General features: G+C 41.0%; 2 protein-coding genes across 2 annotated transcripts in view; both read right to left on the reverse strand.

Annotated features, from left to right (window-relative positions):
• moxd1 (monooxygenase, DBH-like 1) overlaps positions 1-14,698 on the reverse strand; it is a 22,584-nt gene extending 7,886 nt beyond the window's left edge. Inside the window, exons 1-9 of the mRNA XM_062550699.1 lie at positions 14,169-14,698; positions 12,869-13,015; positions 12,068-12,235; positions 11,637-11,720; positions 8,552-8,731; positions 8,317-8,419; positions 7,875-8,041; positions 7,171-7,362; positions 5,658-5,717 (exon numbers count right to left, since the gene is read on the reverse strand). Of these exons, the coding sequence (XP_062406683.1) occupies positions 5,658-5,717; positions 7,171-7,362; positions 7,875-8,041; positions 8,317-8,419; positions 8,552-8,731; positions 11,637-11,720; positions 12,068-12,235; positions 12,869-13,015; positions 14,169-14,432 (1,365 nt within the window). The 5' untranslated portion in view covers positions 14,433-14,698. The remainder of the gene's footprint in view (positions 1-5,657; positions 5,718-7,170; positions 7,363-7,874; positions 8,042-8,316; positions 8,420-8,551; positions 8,732-11,636; positions 11,721-12,067; positions 12,236-12,868; positions 13,016-14,168) is intronic.
• A 3,949-nt stretch (positions 14,699-18,647) lies between these two features.
• The window catches only part of LOC134097409 (trace amine-associated receptor 13c-like), a 13,817-nt gene continuing 12,464 nt past the window's right edge, over positions 18,648-20,000 (reverse strand). The window contains exon 3 of the mRNA XM_062550287.1: positions 18,648-18,762. Within this exon, the coding sequence (XP_062406271.1) occupies positions 18,648-18,762 (115 nt within the window). The remainder of the gene's footprint in view (positions 18,763-20,000) is intronic.

The raw sequence follows: 20,000 nt of genomic DNA on the forward strand, positions 1-20,000 counted from the left end.
TTGTATTATAAATAATAATGCTTAAATTTACAGAAATGTGCTGTTATTAGTTGGTTTTCATGGAAATTGGTTGCATAATAACTTATATATGTGATGTGATATAACAGTATGACACACAAAATAATGTGATTCATCACATCTTTCAAAACATGCCACAAAAATATGGAAAAACATGATATTGGGGTTACTATTGCAATAATTTACTGTTAATTGTAGGTCCCATCAAATGCATATTTAGAGCCTCCTCCTCGCAATAACACTAACACTATTGTGGGGACGAGTGCAGACGTTTTGTACTACAAAGTTGTGTCCTCTGCCTTCAAGTGCATACTGTGATCTTCGTTAGGTGAAAATGGCACACTTTGATCTTTGCTATCCCAGAGCTAACTTACAATGTAACTTGCCATAGGCAGTTAGCTTTAACTAACACCCGGAACTCCTTATATGGGCAAAGATGGCAGCATTGGATCCTATTTGTAGGCGAACTTCAGAGGTCTATGGTTCAAATAGGTATTTGGGATTGGGACAGCACTTCACAAGATCACATGTGTCAGTATAGTTGAAAATCCAATGTTGATTCAAAGTAAAACAGAGGGGACACTTTCAATATCACTTGAACATCAGGCTTCAACGTAGTTTCAATGTTTCAAACAATATGAAATTACGAAAGATGATTTAACATTTTAACGTATTTCTGTTGTTTTTTTTTGTAAAAGAACATGAATATAGTGCTTTTCTCAGTTACAGTGATTTCAAGTTATTTTAAATTTGACATGTGAAATCACTATTTTTATCACTATTTTTGTAAAATAAATGTAATTTCCAGACAAAATCTGTAACAAAACACAGTGAAATCCTGACATGTCACATTTTTTTACAGTGTACCTAAGCAGGTCAAACTACACTCTATCTAAGCAGTTTATTTTCACCTACAAAGGGACAGGGACCACATTTTGAAGGCAAAGTTCTTAACACTTATTACAGTGCATGAAAATGCACTGTACTGTTATCCTATTTCTTATTCCTCTTATTATTATTCCGCTGATCGATTTTTCCGTACGCAATTTCTCTTCAACCGTTTAACTTAGAAACTTCATTCAAACTCTGTAACGTAGGTCTTCTAATGGATTAGGTTGCTATGACTTTTCCACTTTGTAACTTTTATACTTTTTAAACTATAAATTAAAAACTATTAAAATTTCCCCATAGACTTAACATTGTGATCATGACATCATAGAATCTTTATGCAAATGTGAACCACTCAGAGCAAATCAGAAGCTTGCGTTGTACACAGAGGCGGGAGTAACAAAAAAATCAGAAAACAATGGCGGCGGCCCTGGGGCTCATAACTGGAAATATTAAATGTGAGTTAAGGTTTCTTGACCACTTTTAATGGTTTATTATGACACGGTTTGTTGTTTATATGCGACATAAATGTGTTCAGGACATACAGATCATTGTAGGTTAACGTAAGCTCTCTAACGGTAGAGTTAGCTTGTTAGCTTGTTGACCCATTATAACCTATTGAAAACACATAGCAACTAAATCGCTAGGACACTGAAATGAACTACTATCGTGTTTCTGTACAACATGACTTGTTGTCAACATAAAAACATTAAAACGGATTGTTGTGTATGCCACCTGAACATACTTGGGCTAGATAAACCACTGGATATAATCTGAAGCACTAGACTGTCTCGCTAACTAGCAGGCTGTGTACTAGGCAACAAACAACTTGGACTGGTCCGAGCTTGCTTCTGCCATTATAAGTCCACATCTGGCAGCACATCTGGCATGTGTACGCACAAAGTGCGGTTAACATAACAAACCAAACGATTTCCGACTAAAACAAATAGCCTAACGTCATCAAGCCAGGCACAATTGCTAGCCTAGGCTACGTGAATTAAAATAACGCAGACCACGAGAGACCTAGATAGTTAAGCTGTAAATAAAGCTAACTTCACTGAATCAATGTCAACTCCCGGTGTTGATCCCCGTCTTTTGGCAGGCGATTATAACAAAAATGTTTACCACCGTTAATAGCCTATTGTGAAACTCATAGCCTGCTTCATCTAAAGTTAGGCTACAGCCAGGATGAATATTGTAATACTCGTTGTCACACTTGAATGAAACTTCCTGTGCTTTATTTATCAACCAAGTAGCTTATATCACAACCGAGTTGCTGTCTTAGCCACAACTCACGCTTTTAACAGAGCATTCTTTAACAGACCTCTCTGTCCAACTCCTTCACTCTCCGACTCCGACCTGCTCAAACAAACACACGCAAACACACATACCTAAAACTCCACCCCTAAGTTCCCCTTAAAGGGACACAACTATTTCAGCAACTCAACAGGTAACCACATCACACACAATAAAGAGGATATCACAATATGATATCAATGTAATTCGGCTACACAGCCTGCCGAAATGACCGTTGAATATTTTATCAATTTTAAAAATATAGACCTAATCATTCAGCCAATAACGTCGGCGTCGCCTAACTGTGATTTGTGTGTGCAATGCACACCCTAGCTCTTCTACAGTCACGATAATGCAATACAATTATGATGTTTAATGCAATGTTAGCCTGCATGATAGACAGTAAAAGAATGACCTCTGAAGATTTCACCATTTCTAAAAAAGTTAATTTATCCACGCATATTGTCTACTCAAATTATCTCTTGCTGTGATCCCTCGTGCTCTCATCCTAAATTGCAGAGTTTATTGTAGCAAAAAACCCCAACCATTCATGGTTTAACCATAAATGCATGACTTATCACAACATAATATCGATGTTAGGTTATAAAATAAACTAAGCCTAGTTTGCCTTTGGACTGTTCAAGAGCTCCATGCTGGTGTGTTATCTATATATGATCAGTTTGGAAATTGTCCTTCTGTTTATCAACACTCATGTCTGATTCAATTACCACCTAGGAACCTCCACCTAATTTAGCAACCTACATAGCAGAGTAACCACTATGAATACCCTATGATAAACCTAACAGCTATCTCAATTACCCTTGCAACAATATAGAAATCATCGCAATCACCCTAGTAATGTTAACAAAGACCACTTTCCATTCAATTCAACTTTCCATTTCCACTTTCTCTCCATCCATTTACTTCCATCTATTTATTCCTTCATTAACCCTCTAACCGCCCGGGTTTTTTTGGATTTTTGCATAAAAAATTCAAAAGGCCATGGCTTGAAAGTGGTCAGAGATAAAGTCCTACTGTAAATGTGAAAATCATTGAGTATGAACTAAAGTTTATAAAGGGAGTACATTTACTCATCTAATTTGCATATTATGACGTCACAGGATGGCAATAGCGTCAAATTATGCACATTTCAGTAAATACTGATTGTTGAACACATTTGAGCACTTTTACTTTCATTTTTGTAATTTCTCCGACATAACAAACAAACAGGACCACAGCCACATGTAAACCAACAATAGTAAACTATTAGTATTACCACAATCCCTATGTTACTATATAATAAAGTAGCCTGGTCAAATCAGTTCCTATCGCGGATGACTTTGTAGTTCTTCAGAGCCCTATTTTTACTAGACCTGCTGTCTGTACCATGTCAATTACAGACACTATCATCATGATTATCACTGGCACCAACCACACCATTCTTATTTGAACCCTTTGGTCAACATTGCTGCAGGTAAACACTGACGTACACACGCAGAGACCCACCTCCATTCACAGACGCATCTTGACTGTCACTGCCAATGAACGACCGATCATAATCTCCAAAAGGCAGATATTCTCCTTCAGAATCAGAGTAGATGACTTACAGACCCAAGACTTCATAACACACGACTTTGTTTTTTAACATTTGCCGTTTTTCTGCTTCAATTTGTGAAACGCGATCGCGCATTTCACTTCCGCGTTATAAACAGGAAATGCGTCTTTTTTTTTTGTTTCTCGCGAGTAATACAGGCACTTCCTGAAAACTTTTTTACTCGAATTTGGGCTTGAATCGAAGCTCTGGATGTCTGCCAACTAGTGGTGGAGAGTACAAAGGCGATTTGTCACCCTACTCGGATCTACCGTCTGTTTTAATCAGTGATGTTGCTTGTCGCCGTACGGCGCCTTGGGCGGTTAGAGGGTTAACCTGTCCTCCCATCAACATCCATTAATCTACCTATACATCCATTAAACTATTTGTCTATCAACATTCATTAAACTATCTGTCTTATCAACATCCATTAAACTGTCTAAGCCCTTAAATTATGTCTATTAAACTATCTGCCTATCAACATTAAACCACGTCAACCTAGCAACCATATATGTCTTAGCAACACCTAACAATCTCAATTACCTATTTATAGATCAGTGGTAAATCCTCATTCGCTCAGTTTTACCCCATCTCTCTGTTTTTTATATTATTTGTGTTAACTACAAATTATATTGTACATTTCATTTTTGGCATTTTCATGCACTGGTAATTCCTTGGAATTGCATTTCTAGTTATTTAACACATCTGCCTGCAGCCACAATGAACCAACTTGTGATTGGCTTTAGCTAAATATCTTTTTTTTTTTTAAAGTGCATAGAGATACACTGATACAAACACACACTGCCAGAATATATACATAGCTTACTTTAAAGCGGAGATCAAATGGAGTAAATCATTTGTAGCTCCCCTGTAGGCCTGTACTAATGTGACACCTTGGACTCCTCCCAAAACAGACAGCTGTGAGATCTGAAGCTCAAACCAAACTCTGAGTACAAGCCGTCAGCTTGGTTTGATGGCAGGCAAGTGGCTCCAGAACCAATGGAAACCAACTGAGAACATTAAATACACTGACACAAGCCTGGACTTATCACATGCCATGCACAAACACACCAAACATTTGCATCTACTGTAAGCGTGGCCTGGCTTTGTGACTCATAGGGTTGGAGTCAGATTGGAGTCTGCGTTGTAAATCAAAGCCTTATTTATACACGCTCCTTTCAGTCAAGTAATGAATCATGAGGTTTTATTTATTTATTCATTCGTTATAGTCAAATGCTGTTAGTAGTGGAAAGCATTACTGTCCTGAATATTTAACAGGCTCTCCGTATGCTGTGTGGAAGCCTTGAACTAATGTTGACCTCTTTCTCGCAGCTCTCTGAGCAATATAATGACATATTTTCTCTCTGTTGCATTTCCAGAATAGCATTTATTAAACTGGCGTTACTCTTTATGAACTTGAAAAAAAAAAAAAAAAAGAAGATGGAATCTAGCTTTTACTTTTTTTCGCGGCGACATGGCTTTTGGTAACTTGTGCCGTTTGAAGTGTCTGTCAGAACCGAGTGCCAGTAGCTGCAAACGGCTTTATAAGCAGCGATCCATCTGGGCTCCCGGGGCTCCAGTGTTTGCAGACAGATTGTTCAGCCAAGAACAGACAGGCTTCTTAACACATATGTCTGAAAGGATCGGCCAGAGACACTGCCCGCCTCACCAGGCTCCGCTGGGCAACCGGGCCAACACCGCATGTCAGCCACATGCAGCAGACTCTACTGTAGCTGTGTGTGAAGCGTTTCAAGGTAACGGCAGTTTGTGTTGTTTCATGAAACAAATGGATTATCACGTACATACATGCGTGTACGCTAATGGGACATTCACAGGATGTTACACAGAACGGATATTCACTCACCCATGTCATGTTAGCTCTGTCCTTGGTGTTGTATCTGCACTCTGTAATTAAGTTATCACCCTGAAAAAAGGAGGAGAAGTTATCAAAACAAACATCTTTTATGACTACAAAACACAGGTGCACAGGTATTTGTTTTTCTTTTCAGAACACCGTTCAGAATCGTTTACAAACGGTAATTACACAAAAACACGGCACTCATCCAACCCAAACAACAGTTTCTCTAGGATCTGCCCTCAAACTTGAATGCAGAAACCACAGAAAGGGCAGATTGGTAAATTATTTCAGCCCATTATTGGAACTATTTGGCTCAGGATAGTGTTTCATCTCATCTCATTACTTGGTTTGTGGTGGATTCAGGACATAATATGACTTTGGTTTTTGCCATAATTGGTTCACTCTCTTTTCTCATTCATCTGAAAAAGAGATTGTGTACAGTTGTCTTTAATGGGTCCCCGAAATTGGGGTGCTTGACCTTTGGAGTTTTTAGATTAAATGAAAACAGTTAACTTTTGAAAGTCATAATAGGGCATACAGAGTCTACCACAGTTTGACTTAGAAAAAAGATCACGTTCTTTCATTTACCTAATTTTTATACATTTTACAATGTCCCTTACTTTATGTCTGTTTTTCATGTTCTACAAGCTCTTTATTCATCTAATTTTTGTTGATTGTTTTGATCACTATATGTTCCTGGGCTGTTCTCTTCATATAATGATCCTGTTCACTGCAATACTTGACACTCTGGTGATCTGTTCTACTTCAGAATCAGTTGCTCTCATGTACTCCAACCTGAGGGCAATCTCAGAGTGTTTTCTGTACAGAGGTGCTGTACAGACACATTTGTTTTCAAAAATGTCCAGATGTGATTTGTAAACGATTAAATCCTACTTGAACACCAGCCAGACACGTCACTCCATTGATAACCATGGAGCAACCAGATTAAACTACAGTGTATTGTCAATTGATGAAAACATGAGAATATTTTTGATCTCCTCCACAGCACAATGATGTTCACTGTGACACTAAAAACTGTGTTTGTCTCAGACACTATGCCCAGTTCCCTGACAGTAGCCTGAGTAGGAGTCCCGGAATGAGCTATGGTGTTTGGCTCCTCCAAAGCTGTTTGCCGCTGTCATTTTTCCGGGGGTATTATTATTTCAAAAGGAGTGGCAACATGCTGTGGCTTGTGAGTAAACCTTTAGTCATGTCTTTCCCGATTCTCCTGCTCTCTCTCTCTCTCTCTCTCTCTCTCTCTCTTGCTTATGATTGCCCTGAAGCCTCTCCTTTTACAAGGTTGACCTTTGAAACTACTAGTGAGTGTAGAAAAGAAATTTGAGTATATCTCTGCTCCACATAAACCAGAAGAGTTATACTGCCATTTCATTTCAAATGTCTTAGCAATTTATGGCCTGACTAATGGTTTCGAAGAACACCCTCTAGCCCCTCATGTGTGAAATACTTGAATATTTGTCTTTGCAAAATTGGTGGATGATGACAGCTGTCTGGTACCCACAGGAAGAAGCAGCCTCTCCTCGTCAAGGGGTAGGAATTCCTGGAAGTTGAAGTCAAACTCGTTGTCGTACGCCACGGGTTTCAGTTCCTCGTGGTCCCGGAAGTGACGCGTCCGAATGGCCCGGCCAGCCAGGTGAGCGTGCAGCAGGACGGCAAACACCCGGATGCCACTGGGCATCTCTTCCTGCAGGGACTAGAGGGGAGATGGGAAGAGAACGTGCTTTGTGTAACCCAATTTTTTTTTTTTTATTTTACTGTGGTTTATCATGATTCAAAGATAATTTTGCCATTCAAATGTAAACATTTGAATAGGCTATTACTACTACTACTACTACTACTACTAAAATCTAAAATCGTAGTAGTACCCGTAATTTCCCGACTATTAGCCGCGGCTTATACATCGATTTTGCCAAATTTGTTCAGCTACGGTATGAGGTTTATACAGGGGGCCAGTTAATGTGGTGTTGATATGGTTTTGTTTCTTTTAACTTGCACAAAACACTGTCTTGCGGCTTATACACAATGCGGCTGATATGCGGGAAATTACTGTAGTAGTAGTAGTAGTAGTAGTAGTAGTGCCAGCAATAGTGCAAATATACCCACCATGTTACAAGGCTACATATTGTAAACAGGAAACCTAAAATCTGTTTTGGGATTTGTACTTTTATTTTGTCCGGGACATCTGTTGAAGTGTTTGTACAGTACCTCTTGCAGGCACTCTCTGGTGCAGTGTCCCTCAGACAAGTAGTCCTGCATGCCAGGGGGCAGCATGTGGAACAGGCTAACCCACACGCCCGTCTCGATCACCCCCGCGTCATACTGCCTCAGCTTGGGGGTGTAGAAGAGGCGCAAGCCAGAGCTGTCCAGTAATCCTGTGATTCAGGGCAGAAGGCGCGTCAGTAAACACATGCGACGAGGTTGCTAAGGAACATACTCCATCTTTGTTCTACCCACAACGCTGTAAACAGACACAAACATTACTTTTCACAATGTTCCTTCTTGTTGAAGGCGTTTCCACTTTTCCATTTACATTCACTTAGCAGACACTTTTAGTGCATTACAAAATGGGAAAAACCATTCAAGCTACATGGAAACAGACACCTTCGGTCACAATAAACACTTGTGCAAAAGGATGTCCGCACATTACCTTGTCGTACTGTTGGATTATCATAGTGAACTTCCATCAGGACGTAAACTGGGTCGATCGATGTTCCAATGGAGAGACCAACATGAGGTGGGTAAGAAAATCCCTGCAAAGTAAAGATCAAACCAGATGACACAACAATGTCAGAAACAGAAATGTTGTCCTCTCAATTCTCTCAGTGCCAGCCTCGCCTCTGCACTGCCAACCCATGGAGGGCGAGGTAAGAAAGATTACCAACCTCACCACCAATGGCCCACGCGAAGACAACAGTCTCACACGTTAGGAAGGAATCGGGCATGTTTGGATGGAAGCACTCATGTCCCTCTCTCAGGTCACTCTCGTACAGGTTGCTGTCACACTGGTAGAGGAGAATGTGGTGCACCAGGTTTTCGTGTCCTCTCTGAATCAAAGGCGTGATCTGGAGGAAGACAAATAGGAATGCTGATGAGAAGATGTACAAATCAGTTGTTCTGATCATCTCCAAGCACCCTACTGAAAAATAAACATAAGACACACACATGCACACACGTACGCACGCACGCACACACACACACACACACACACACACACAAAGCACCATTACAAACAAAAAATCTATTCTGATCCAGGGCAGTTGTGAAAGGAGTGAGGGGCCAACGATAAGAAAAAAAACTGGGATTTTTACTACCCGAACCAACATTGGAAAGGGAAGTAAGCGATTCCGTTCTGTCATGTTTTTCACTATTTATTTTTTCATGTTATTTTCCTACTCAGTGGGTCTCCAGCTTCAAGTGAAATCCCAAATAAAGCCACATCCCACTGACTGAACTGTGACCTCACAGCGGGAGGCTCTCCTCCCAAACATCAGGAAGAAGGACCACAACATGGCCTCTAACCATGAGATAAATATTTAAACATTCCTCCATTTCACCCTCTTTATGATGTTGTTCTGATTGAGCGACCATCATGTTTTGAGTTCAGATCTAATAGGGGATATGGGATATCTGAGAGAAGGGCTTTCTTTTTTTAGTTAAAACCAAATTGTTGTTCATGTTATTGATATTCATTTACAAACATATCCATCGAGTACGAAGTATATGCAGTAAATGGTTTACGTCAACTTTTGGGTGCCTCAGGGGTAATTTATGAGAGTAAAATAAACAAGAGCATATAGTGTAAATAACAGGATACTTAAAAGGAGAATCCAGTTCAACAATGCAGATGGCTAGTGGAACATCAATTCTGTAAATGGGCCATTCAGGGATGTTACACAGAACAGATGCCAAACACACAGAGAGTCTCTTTCTCTCTTCCCCCTCTCTTTCTCTCTTTCCATCTTGTCCAGTTCTTGCCTTCCTCTTTTGTAAACACACACACACACACACACACACACACACACACACAAGCCACATCTGGTTAAAAAATGCATAGATGCCATGGCCAGAAGGAATTGGTCTGTTCCACTTTTTCTGCTTTAATGATATGACAATACTTTGTTGGTCCGAAAAAAATTGTTAACAGATTTAAAAAATAAAATTGTGCCCCAGCCATATGGCCCCTGAATTATTACAATGACAACATTTCCATATTTTAAGATGAGTTAGAACATAGGCTGTATATAGAAAATGACGGTATGACACTAGACGACTACACAAATATTTTCCTGTCCCAATTAAGTGACCGTTAAACATATGGTCGGACAAATGGGAGACACAGGCTGAATCAAACTTATTTCCTGCTGTTATGATGTCATGCATAACTTTCTGTCTGTGGTAGAGTGGTAGACACAGTTTGAGACACTGTGCAACAGAAGACACATGGACAGATGCATAGAATAGAAGCCAGAGAGAGAAAGAGAGAGAGAGAGGGGGAGAAAGAGAGAGAGAGATACAGTAGAGAGAGAGAGAGAGAGAGGGAGAGAGAGAGAGAGAGAGAGAGAGAGAGAGAGAGAGAGAGAAGAATAGCCCTTTATAATTGCCTTCACATTGGCTCAATGACAGTTTGTCACTTGAGAGTTCCTTTGTTCCGGCCTGGGGGTAGGGGCGCAATGGAGGGTGGGGTTGGACGGGTGGCTTTGGTGTGTGTGTGTGTGTGTGTGTGTGTGTGTGTGTGTGTTTCTTGATTCAGGGGGGCCCAGAACTGGATCCTAGAACAGGCCAGTGATAAAAAAAAATGCAGTAAATCTGTTGGGCTTGCAATGCAAAGGTTTTTTTCAGGAGAGGCCTCCCGAGACATTTACTGTGCCATTGTCTGAGGGGCCTTGTCTACACATGAACTACGACACACCTAGTGGGAAATAAACCTGCCATTAAACAGGAGGACACAAAGGCCAACAGATTATAGTCAAAATCTAGTCTCTCGTAGCTGTTCTGAGATTGTGTGGGTCATGCCTGCAGTTCACTTCTGTCATTTGATGAAAGATTTAAAACAAGGCGGAGCAAATCCATCACTTTCCAAGTCTACCATTTCATTTGAACAGTCAAAACAATGTCTTTCATTTGCTTAATTAAATCATATTTCAAAGTGTTTTTTTTTGGGGGGGGGGTTCGAAAACTGCCTTAATTATGCTTTGCTGACATATAATTTAAAACCCAAACCACAGGTGGGGAATCAGATGACTGAGTGAAGGGCAGGATTGAGATCACACTCGAGGGGCTCCTGTGTAATGACTGGGGCAGGCAGCCAGGCACACAGACAAATACATCAACAAAGGGCACCGTCAGACCGGCTGGGGACTACACGTAGATAAGGAGCCTTTGAACACAACATCTCTGACTTCTCGCCTGTGACTATACACTAATCCAGCGCGAACTTTATGGGCGCTGCCATCTTGAATATCGACATTACTGCGTGCCTGCGAGTGTGACGACTGATGAGTGACACTTGCCTGTGCTTTTCAATGAAAGCATTCTGTCAGAGAATGTCTAATAAGAGATCCCGCTCATGAAAGAGAATGTCAGGTGAAAGGGAACATTGGATCAATGATGTCAGACTGTGCCAAAACTTACCGATGAAGGTAATTTATTAACAACATAAGGTATTAAGACGTGTATTAATGACAGCTAACCTCTGCAACAGCCGCCTATGGAACCAAGGGGCTAATTTCTTAGCAGCCAGCCACGCAGTAATACTTCCGTGTTTCACTGGATTAGTGCATGGGTTGTGCCATTTAATGTCTCACAAAACACCTGCTCTCGTGGAGAGGTTAAAAGATGAATTTCTACCGTAGATGCTCTAGGCTAAACAACAATACAATACATGAAATAGAACTGTGTGGATTTAGAACAATGTTCAGGATATAGCGGATATCAAAAGCTGTTCAATTGTGTCGCTGGAGGACTTACCTTAATTACGTGATGCTTCTTCTGGACCTCTGGGATTTTGAATATCTGACACCAGTAAGTAGTGTCCTTTGAAGGCACAGGCACCTGTCTTGAGGAAACATGCACAATCAATTAACACTGGCAGAATTGCCATGCCGTTCAGTCATTCACAAATGAGCTGCCAAACTCTGGATATCATTCATTCATTCACTCACTCATTCGGTGTTCCTGGATGTTGACTGCACACTGAGGGGATTACATTGACAGCATTACCATGCTGTTCAGTCATTCACAAATGAGCTGCTATAAAACTCTGGACAACATTCATTCATTCATTCATTCATTCATTCATTCATTCGCTGTTCCTGGATGTTGACTGCACACTGGGGGGGGGGGGGGGGGGGGGGGGGGGGGGGGGGTGTATGGGATATTGTGTGTTTTCGCTGACTTACGCGAGCATTTTGTAGGTCGAAGTATGCAGCCCCAGGGGGCGCGGCGGCACTGCTTCCTGGATTTAGCAGTCGCAGGCTCTTCCTCCCCCGGTTCACTCCGTGGTACATAGGCCCCGAGGGTCCCACGTCCTCTTCATGGTAAGCCCAGATCACCCGCACTGTGCTGGCCTAGACAGATGGGACAGACAGAAATACAGTCTAGAGTGTGTAACCCTCCTCAAAGCTGGAGCAAATGCACCAGAACATAACCCTCTACTCTCAGCTTGTCTTTGCTGTATTGTTTGCCTGTTTTTTTTTTTTGTATTCTCACTGTTGGTATTGTTGTATTTTCTTATTTTCTTGTGTCTTCTTTGTTTGTACTGTTTTTTCCTTACTATGTAAAGCGACCTTGGGTTTGAGAAAGGCACTATATAAAATGAATGTATTATAATATAGTTATCAGAACAGCAGAGGCACTTGGTCAAAGGTAAAACTGGCGAGGCTGCGCTTTGTTTCTACTGCACTAGGCATCGCTAAAGTTTCTTCTTCGGCGCGTCACCGGTCAATAGCGTGCCAGGACTAGAGTAAGCCCGTTTCTGATTGGAGCCAAAGGTTCTGGCAGTAAACAGCGAAAATAGATCTGCTGGTTTCCAGCCTGAGCTGCCGGGCGAAATTAAAATTCCCCGGAAGTTCAGGCAGGGTTCATCCAGCCTATGATCCTGTAGTAGAATACATAGAACATAGGAGCCTGTACAGTGTGAGTAACTATTTCTGACATACAGCTCCAGTTGAGTACTCCCAACCAACATTAATCAAACATACCGATATCTCTTTGTCATTAGGATCGCATGTGTTTAGGTCCCTGCTGAACGCCAGGACAGTGTGTGTGGCGTTCTCCCTCCCATACTCCAGTCTGTAGCTCTGCTCCGAATCCCGGTGGACTTTTCTGCTGGGGTCAGCAAAATAATCCTGTTGAAAGCATGCAGTTAAAACACTGTACAAGTGACATGTGCCAAGCCTTTGCATTAAAAACAGGGCTTATACCTTTACAAAAGTAGCAACATGGAACATTAGATTAGATTAGAGTCTTTATTGTCCCATAAGGATAATCATTTCCACACATTTTCCTTTCATGACTGCTGGGAATTTGAGTGTATTTGTTTATAAATTCTTGCAGAATCGTCTGTGCTGTTGGAGACGTGAGGATATAAATTTGTCAGGGCATCCATAGATTAACTGTTTTTTTCTGTTTTGATGGCTACTCTTTTAAGGGTGCGCGCTCTTTATTTGCACAGGGATAAAGGTGGTTTTCATCTACGGAAGTGCACAAATTAAATGTACTAAATATAGAGCGGAAAGATGAAAAGTGGTGTCATTTTTCCCTTGAATCTTTGATGCTCAGATCTAAGTCCAGGCCTACCACAGGGGAGTTTCCTGCTAAATAATGTAGAAATACAACTTCTCTTATGAATGAGAAATGTCTTTCACTATTCCAACAGCCAGGAACCTTCTCTGGGTTTGTGCTAGGAGTAAGACCTGCTATAGGCTATATTTAGCAGAAATAAACAAAGTCCACTCTGGATAATTTTGCCAGCAAGACCCCCAATATCTTTGGCTCTTCATTACACTGAGGAAATCCTACAGCATCCTACTTCAGGCTCAATATTGCTCTAAGTAGCTAGTGAGAATGTTCCTACTAATAAAAGGAGCTGACATTCATGAGGAAAAACCTGCCTCTAAAATGCTACTGACTATGAGCCTACTGTACCATCTGGCACAGTAGTGAACTCACTGAAGCAGCCAAGAGTACATATCTACAGCTGTATGTGAAATCCTTGCTCTTGAGAAAGTTAGTTTTGTCTCTTGGTCTAGCGTAGGCCTACTCCTCTACCTAATATCCTGTGATCACTATAAACATAAGAACCAGAAACTGATAGTTGGACACATTTTAAGTGTATTTCAGTAGGATATATTATGTAATAATGTAAATAAGTGTTCTATGCATGTCATTTATTTGATACAGATCATTCATTTATTTCATTAAGACTAAGTAGGATACATAAGCTACTGATCCAACTAGGCTCATTTTAGAGGCGGGTCCCTTGAGGCACGGTTACTATACCTGGAGGTAAGGTCTTCCATTGAACACGCCACCAATCACTATATCCGATAACGCCATCGCGCCGTTCGAAGACAACCCAAATCCTACATATCCAGTAGTTTTAACCTCTAATTCAAAAGTTACAGTTCTATCGTCGAATTTCCATTTCATTCGGTATTTCCCATTCGCATCCAAAACGGCGGAATGTCTGTATCCACTCTCTTGGGAAAAGGTAAGACGAACTGTTGAAAAAAAGAAAGCGCCTAAAAAGGCCAATTCAAACATTCTACTGAAATATTATAACACTAAAAACATAAACCCGAACGACAAGAAAAATAAATTCAAATATAGCAGTTTCAAACTGCATGTGTGTCGTTTCCTACTTTGCATTGGAAACTGATGATGAGCCCACCGCGGCTATCCAGATCGGCAAGAGAGCCACTTTCCTTTTCCTCCCACAGAAACTGTCTAAACTTGTGTTCTCGCTCTTTGATCTGTAGAGGCACGTCCCACACGGCTCTCGTGGTCAATTCACCTCTTCCCGTCTCAGTTTGAAAGGTTGCCACCGTTTTATCGCCATGTGATCCAGCTGATTGGTGCCAAGCTGTACACAAAAAAGTTACACGGATTTTGTGAGGGCCGACTAGGGTAATGTCGGCGTGGTATAACAACATGAACTGCGCCTGGGGTCCATTTGAAGTTCTGTCACTCACTCAGCCTAGCTCTTGTCACATGGAGAAGCATGGGAAAAACAATGTGTCCAAAAAGGCATTAGCAACTCATCATACATCACTGCAGTATTAAACTTTTAAGATAATTAATTTCTGGCAACACCATATTCATTATATTAGTAGTTTGGATGGATGGACTTGAAACATAAGCTGCCTTCAGGTATGTTAAGACAGGAGATGATTAGGCTAGAGGATTTTTTTGCTTGTCAGAGATATATTGTGTTGTGCAATGGGTGCCACAACAATTGGTTATTCAGAATCATATTGAATCAGAGGACTGACAATGATATCAAAACAAAACATAAATGATAATGCTACTTTTCATCACTGGTTCCTTAAAGAACCATGACCTTCACATTGGAAAAGGTTCTTCCGATAGACTATTTTCATGTTTGCCCTTTCTTATCTTAAATGGTTCTTCACAATATTTTTTCTGAGTGTTAAGAGTGAAACATGTACCACACATTCAGGGTAAACACACTTGCTAAAAGAAACAGGTCAATCACACCAGGTAACACACATCATGCCTCAGTCACACTCACTCTCTGCCAGACTTAATGGGGAATTTTATTACGGGTTTTTTGCCTTAATAAAACCGTTTAAGTTTCACTAATCATATTTGTGCACATGAATTTTGTTTCTAGGACCTACAGTACCACTCTTGTACAATGTACAACATGGCTTTAGGTGCAGTGTTACAACCTGCCACATAGGCAGGTTAGCTGTAACACTGCTGGAAAAGTTTGAATTAATTTAATTTAATTTAATTTAATTTTTCAATTAATTTAGTGCATCTCAATGTGTATGACATATATCATCACAGATCATCTCATAACGTCTGATTCACACCAGATGCGGGGTGAGATAAGTACAGTATAGGTATATATACTTTTTTGATCCCGCGCGGGAAATTCAGTCTCTGCATTTATCCCAATTTGTGAATTAGTGAACATACACAGCACGCAGTGAAACCCAGAGTAGTGAGCTGCCTGGTGTCCGGGGAGCAGTGAGGGGTTAGGTGCCTTGCTCAAGGGCACTTCAACCGTTCGACATTCTGATTGGTTGACGCCAAACCGTGTCATCATAGCTCATTACCATAAAGTTAACTGAGGCTCAACTTTTTTTTGACGCCTGTGACGCTCATAGTTTTGGCGGAAAACAATATGTCTGGCTAATATTGTTTTATTCTACAAGCCACTACAGGCTAGTAGGTCAACAAGTTCATTCAAAAAGACTCGGGGACAGGCATGATGAAAGTTAACATATGTTTTAATCCATCAAAGGATTTACGAATGACACAAGCAGCAATGAGTCTTTGGCATAGGCCCCGTCCTCAGTCCAGGTCACTGCAGATCCTGCCGGAATGACGCCAGGGGGGCGGAGCCTTCCCCCTGGACACTGGACAAGGCCAAACTGGTGGTGGTTAGGGAGGGATGGTGGGGACATCGAAAAATCGGCACCTGAAAGCGGAAAGCAGGTGCAAAGACGTGTCATTTTAAAGACTGATGCAGACTGATGATTGGTCGAAAGTAATGAATGAGAATTGAGTGCTGACAGAACTTAACACTTACGCTTTCATTTCATTTCGACCCTGTTTGCAAGGTTGTGTTTATTATACTTTAAAAAGTACTTAAAAAGTTTGTTTAGACTATAAAAGTAACTTGCGCTTTTAATTACTACAGTATATTCTGGAGTTGTGTTTCTTTTCAAGGGAGTGGCCCTGAGGTGGGCCATGTTTTCTACGTGGGTAGGCGAATGCCGCTAGACTGTCATGGGACAGTGGTATGGAACAGTAGGCGAGTGTCGCGGGACAGTGGCACAGGACAGTACTGTAGGTTAGTACGGCCAGACTGCCATGGGACAGTGGTGTGGGACAGTAGGCGAGCGTCGCGGGACAATGGCACAGGACAGTACTGTAGGTTAGTACGGCCAGACTGCCATGGGACAGTGATGTGGGACAGTAGGCAGGTGCCGTGGGACAGTGGACGAGTGGCAACAACAATACAGTACAGTTTATAAGAGGAATGCGCTTCCCATAACAAAACACATCATCGTCATATTCACCTGAATATATACATATTCGCAAAACTGAGTTTGCTTTGGCATAGTTGAATAAGGGCAGTTCGGTATGTAAATGAAACATACAGGGAACCTCAAAATGTCATTGTCACCTCCTTCGTATAGAAATCTCACAACTTGAAACTGCCGCTCTGAAACTGGCAAATCGCAGATGATGGCAACATGTCGGCTGCACCTTATTTGGCTCTAGTCTGTACCCGCCCCGAAATTTACATAGGCCTACACGAAGCTCCTTCACTGGAAATTCGATGGCACTGGACTTCATAGGCTAGATGGTCCAAGACGACCATATTTGCAAACATAATTTGTTTGCCAAATAGGCTACTTGGATTTTGTGAAATTTAGCAAGAAATAGACACTGTACTGTACATTTTTAAAATGCCTTTGTTGTAATCCCAAAACATGTCTGAAACTATCTGACGTTAGCAAGCTAGCAAGGTACACTCCACTGGTACACTTAACTCCACATAAAGAAACTAAGCAGTCTGATAACACTGCACACTCAGTCAATTCCTGTCATACTAGATTAATAAGAAATTGTTGACATATAGAAGCATGACGCATGAGAATAGTTATTTTATTTACATTGAACACTTCATTAGTAATATTATAGTTTAATATTTATAAATTAATGTGAGGAAAAATAGCAGAGTGAAAATGTTGATATGGTTGTGTTTAAACTAAAAAGTGCAATCTTCACATAATTCAGCAATGAACCAAAAACATTACATTAGAACTAGGGTTAGACATTTCTGATGGATTTAGGAAAAACATCCTAGTAGAAATTCATCTCTGTTCCATGCATACTACTCACAGCCTCATCCATCTTAACTTCGCTACTTTAAGACTAGGTTACACAACATATGTCCGGATACCTCCCCAATCTGTGAGATGTAATGATAGAGAGGGCTCTTTGGACCATAACTTTGTTTTCGGCCCTAAACTTGAAGGATACTGGCAGAGCATTTTCAAAATCTTTACCATGTTCACTGAACCAGATGCCCTTTTCATATTGGATAGGGTTTCGAATCAGTCACTCAGACTGTTTAAGTACAGACAACAGTTCTTCTCATATCCACCATTAAAGGAGAATTCCGGTGTGATATTGACTTTAAGTGTGTTGCAATCAAGTCGCAATAAGCCGACTGACGAGCACAAACGAACAGGAAGGACAGGGGAACATATTGCAAAAGTAATTCCATAGGAAATATATAGTTATACTGTCTACAAGAGCATTATGAGTACACAACAAAGCTCAAAATGTTTGCAATTCCCCTATTCTTCCTATTCGTTCATGCTCGTCAGTCGGCTTTCTGAGTGCAGGGGGCAGGTCGAGATCAGCTCTGAGACAAATGCTCACACTCTCGGTATCATGTTTCAACACACTTTAAGTCAATATCACACCGGGATTCTCCTTTAACAGCGAAAAACAGGTCCCTTCCTTACAGTCATAAAAAAACATATTTCATAAAAACTTTCCTTGAAGATATCTACATAAGAGTGACATGACACTATCATGAACGTGTCATAAACATTATAAACAAGTCATACACATTTATGACATAATGCTTCTGTTTGGTAAGGGTTAGGGTAAGAGTTAGGGTTAGCGGTTAGAATTAGGGTTCATGTGTCATGAGTCATGACAGTGTCATGTCACTCTTATGTGGATACATTCAAGTAAATTGTTTTGTCATCCACTATTTGTAAGTACATTAACTAAGGAGGAGTCAGTATTGAAAATGCTGAGCATGAAAATGAGCTTTGCACATTTTCGGAACCAGGGGTAAAAAAGAGCATAAACTAGATGTACCGCAAAGCGATACACAATATGACCGCCGCTCAGTCCTGCACATTCTCTCCGCAAATATCAATCACGCTTGTGTTTCCATCGCCTACTCCATCCCTACTGCAACTTTTATGTATGTAAATGAGTGTGTGCATGTGTGCGCTTGCTTTTGTGTATGAGTGCTTCTCTGTCTAGTGTGAGTGTGTGTCTGCTTGTGTGTGTGTTTAATGTGTCTCTGAGTATATGTTCACTGTGTTCTCTGCCGTCACTGTCACTCCAATATCAGATAACACACAAACACACACACTCACATGCGCGTGTGTGCACACACACACACACACAAACACACATACACAGGCACACACTCACACAAACACACACTCGCACACACACACACACACACACAAACACACACACACAGGCACACCCAGAGAGAGAGAGAGAGAAAGAGAGAACACACACAGATAACACAGACACACACAGAGAGAGAGAGAGAGAGAGAGAGAGAGAGAGAAAGAAAGAGAACACACACAGAACATGCACATACACACATATACACACATGCAAACACACAGATGGGCACACAGAAACGCACCCACACACACAGGCTATAGTACATCACACACACACTCACTTCTCAGCTCCGGTGGTCTCACAAAATGTACTCAAAGATGTGTGTGTGCATGTGTGTGTGTGTGTGTGTGTGTGTGTGTGTGTGTGTGTGTAAGGGTGTATGTGTGCATGCGTGTGGGCGTGTTTGTGCATGTGTTTGTATAATGTTTTATGTACATGTGTGTATGTAGTGGTGCGTGTGTGTGTAGGTATGCGTGTGTGTGTGTGTATTTATGTGTGTGTGTGTGTGTGTGTGTGTGTTCCTGCATGTTTGTTGCACCCAGAGCAACCATTCTCTTTTAAAACGTATTTGGAAACTAGTTGATTAAAGGTTTCTAATGGTGTCACTTATATGTTTCTAGGACAAAAACTAGCAGAGATTGAGATGTTTGGAACAGTTTTTGAAATCCCCAGGGGGGGATTTAGACTCCAGATAATACCACCATCTACTGGCCGATGGGTATACAGTCCTGAATGTACACATAAATCCATTTATTTTATAGCCCCCCATGGATGAAATTCCACAAAACTTGGCATACTCCCAGAGGGTGTCAGGTTAATCATACACATGAAATTTGGTGCAGTTCATAACATCTCATCTGAAGATAGGGGCAATTAAAGCAATATTACATTGCATTTTCAATT

This window comes from Sardina pilchardus, chromosome 12 (assembly GCF_963854185.1).
Source record: "Sardina pilchardus chromosome 12, fSarPil1.1, whole genome shotgun sequence".
Lineage (NCBI taxonomy): Eukaryota > Metazoa > Chordata > Actinopteri > Clupeiformes > Clupeidae > Sardina > Sardina pilchardus.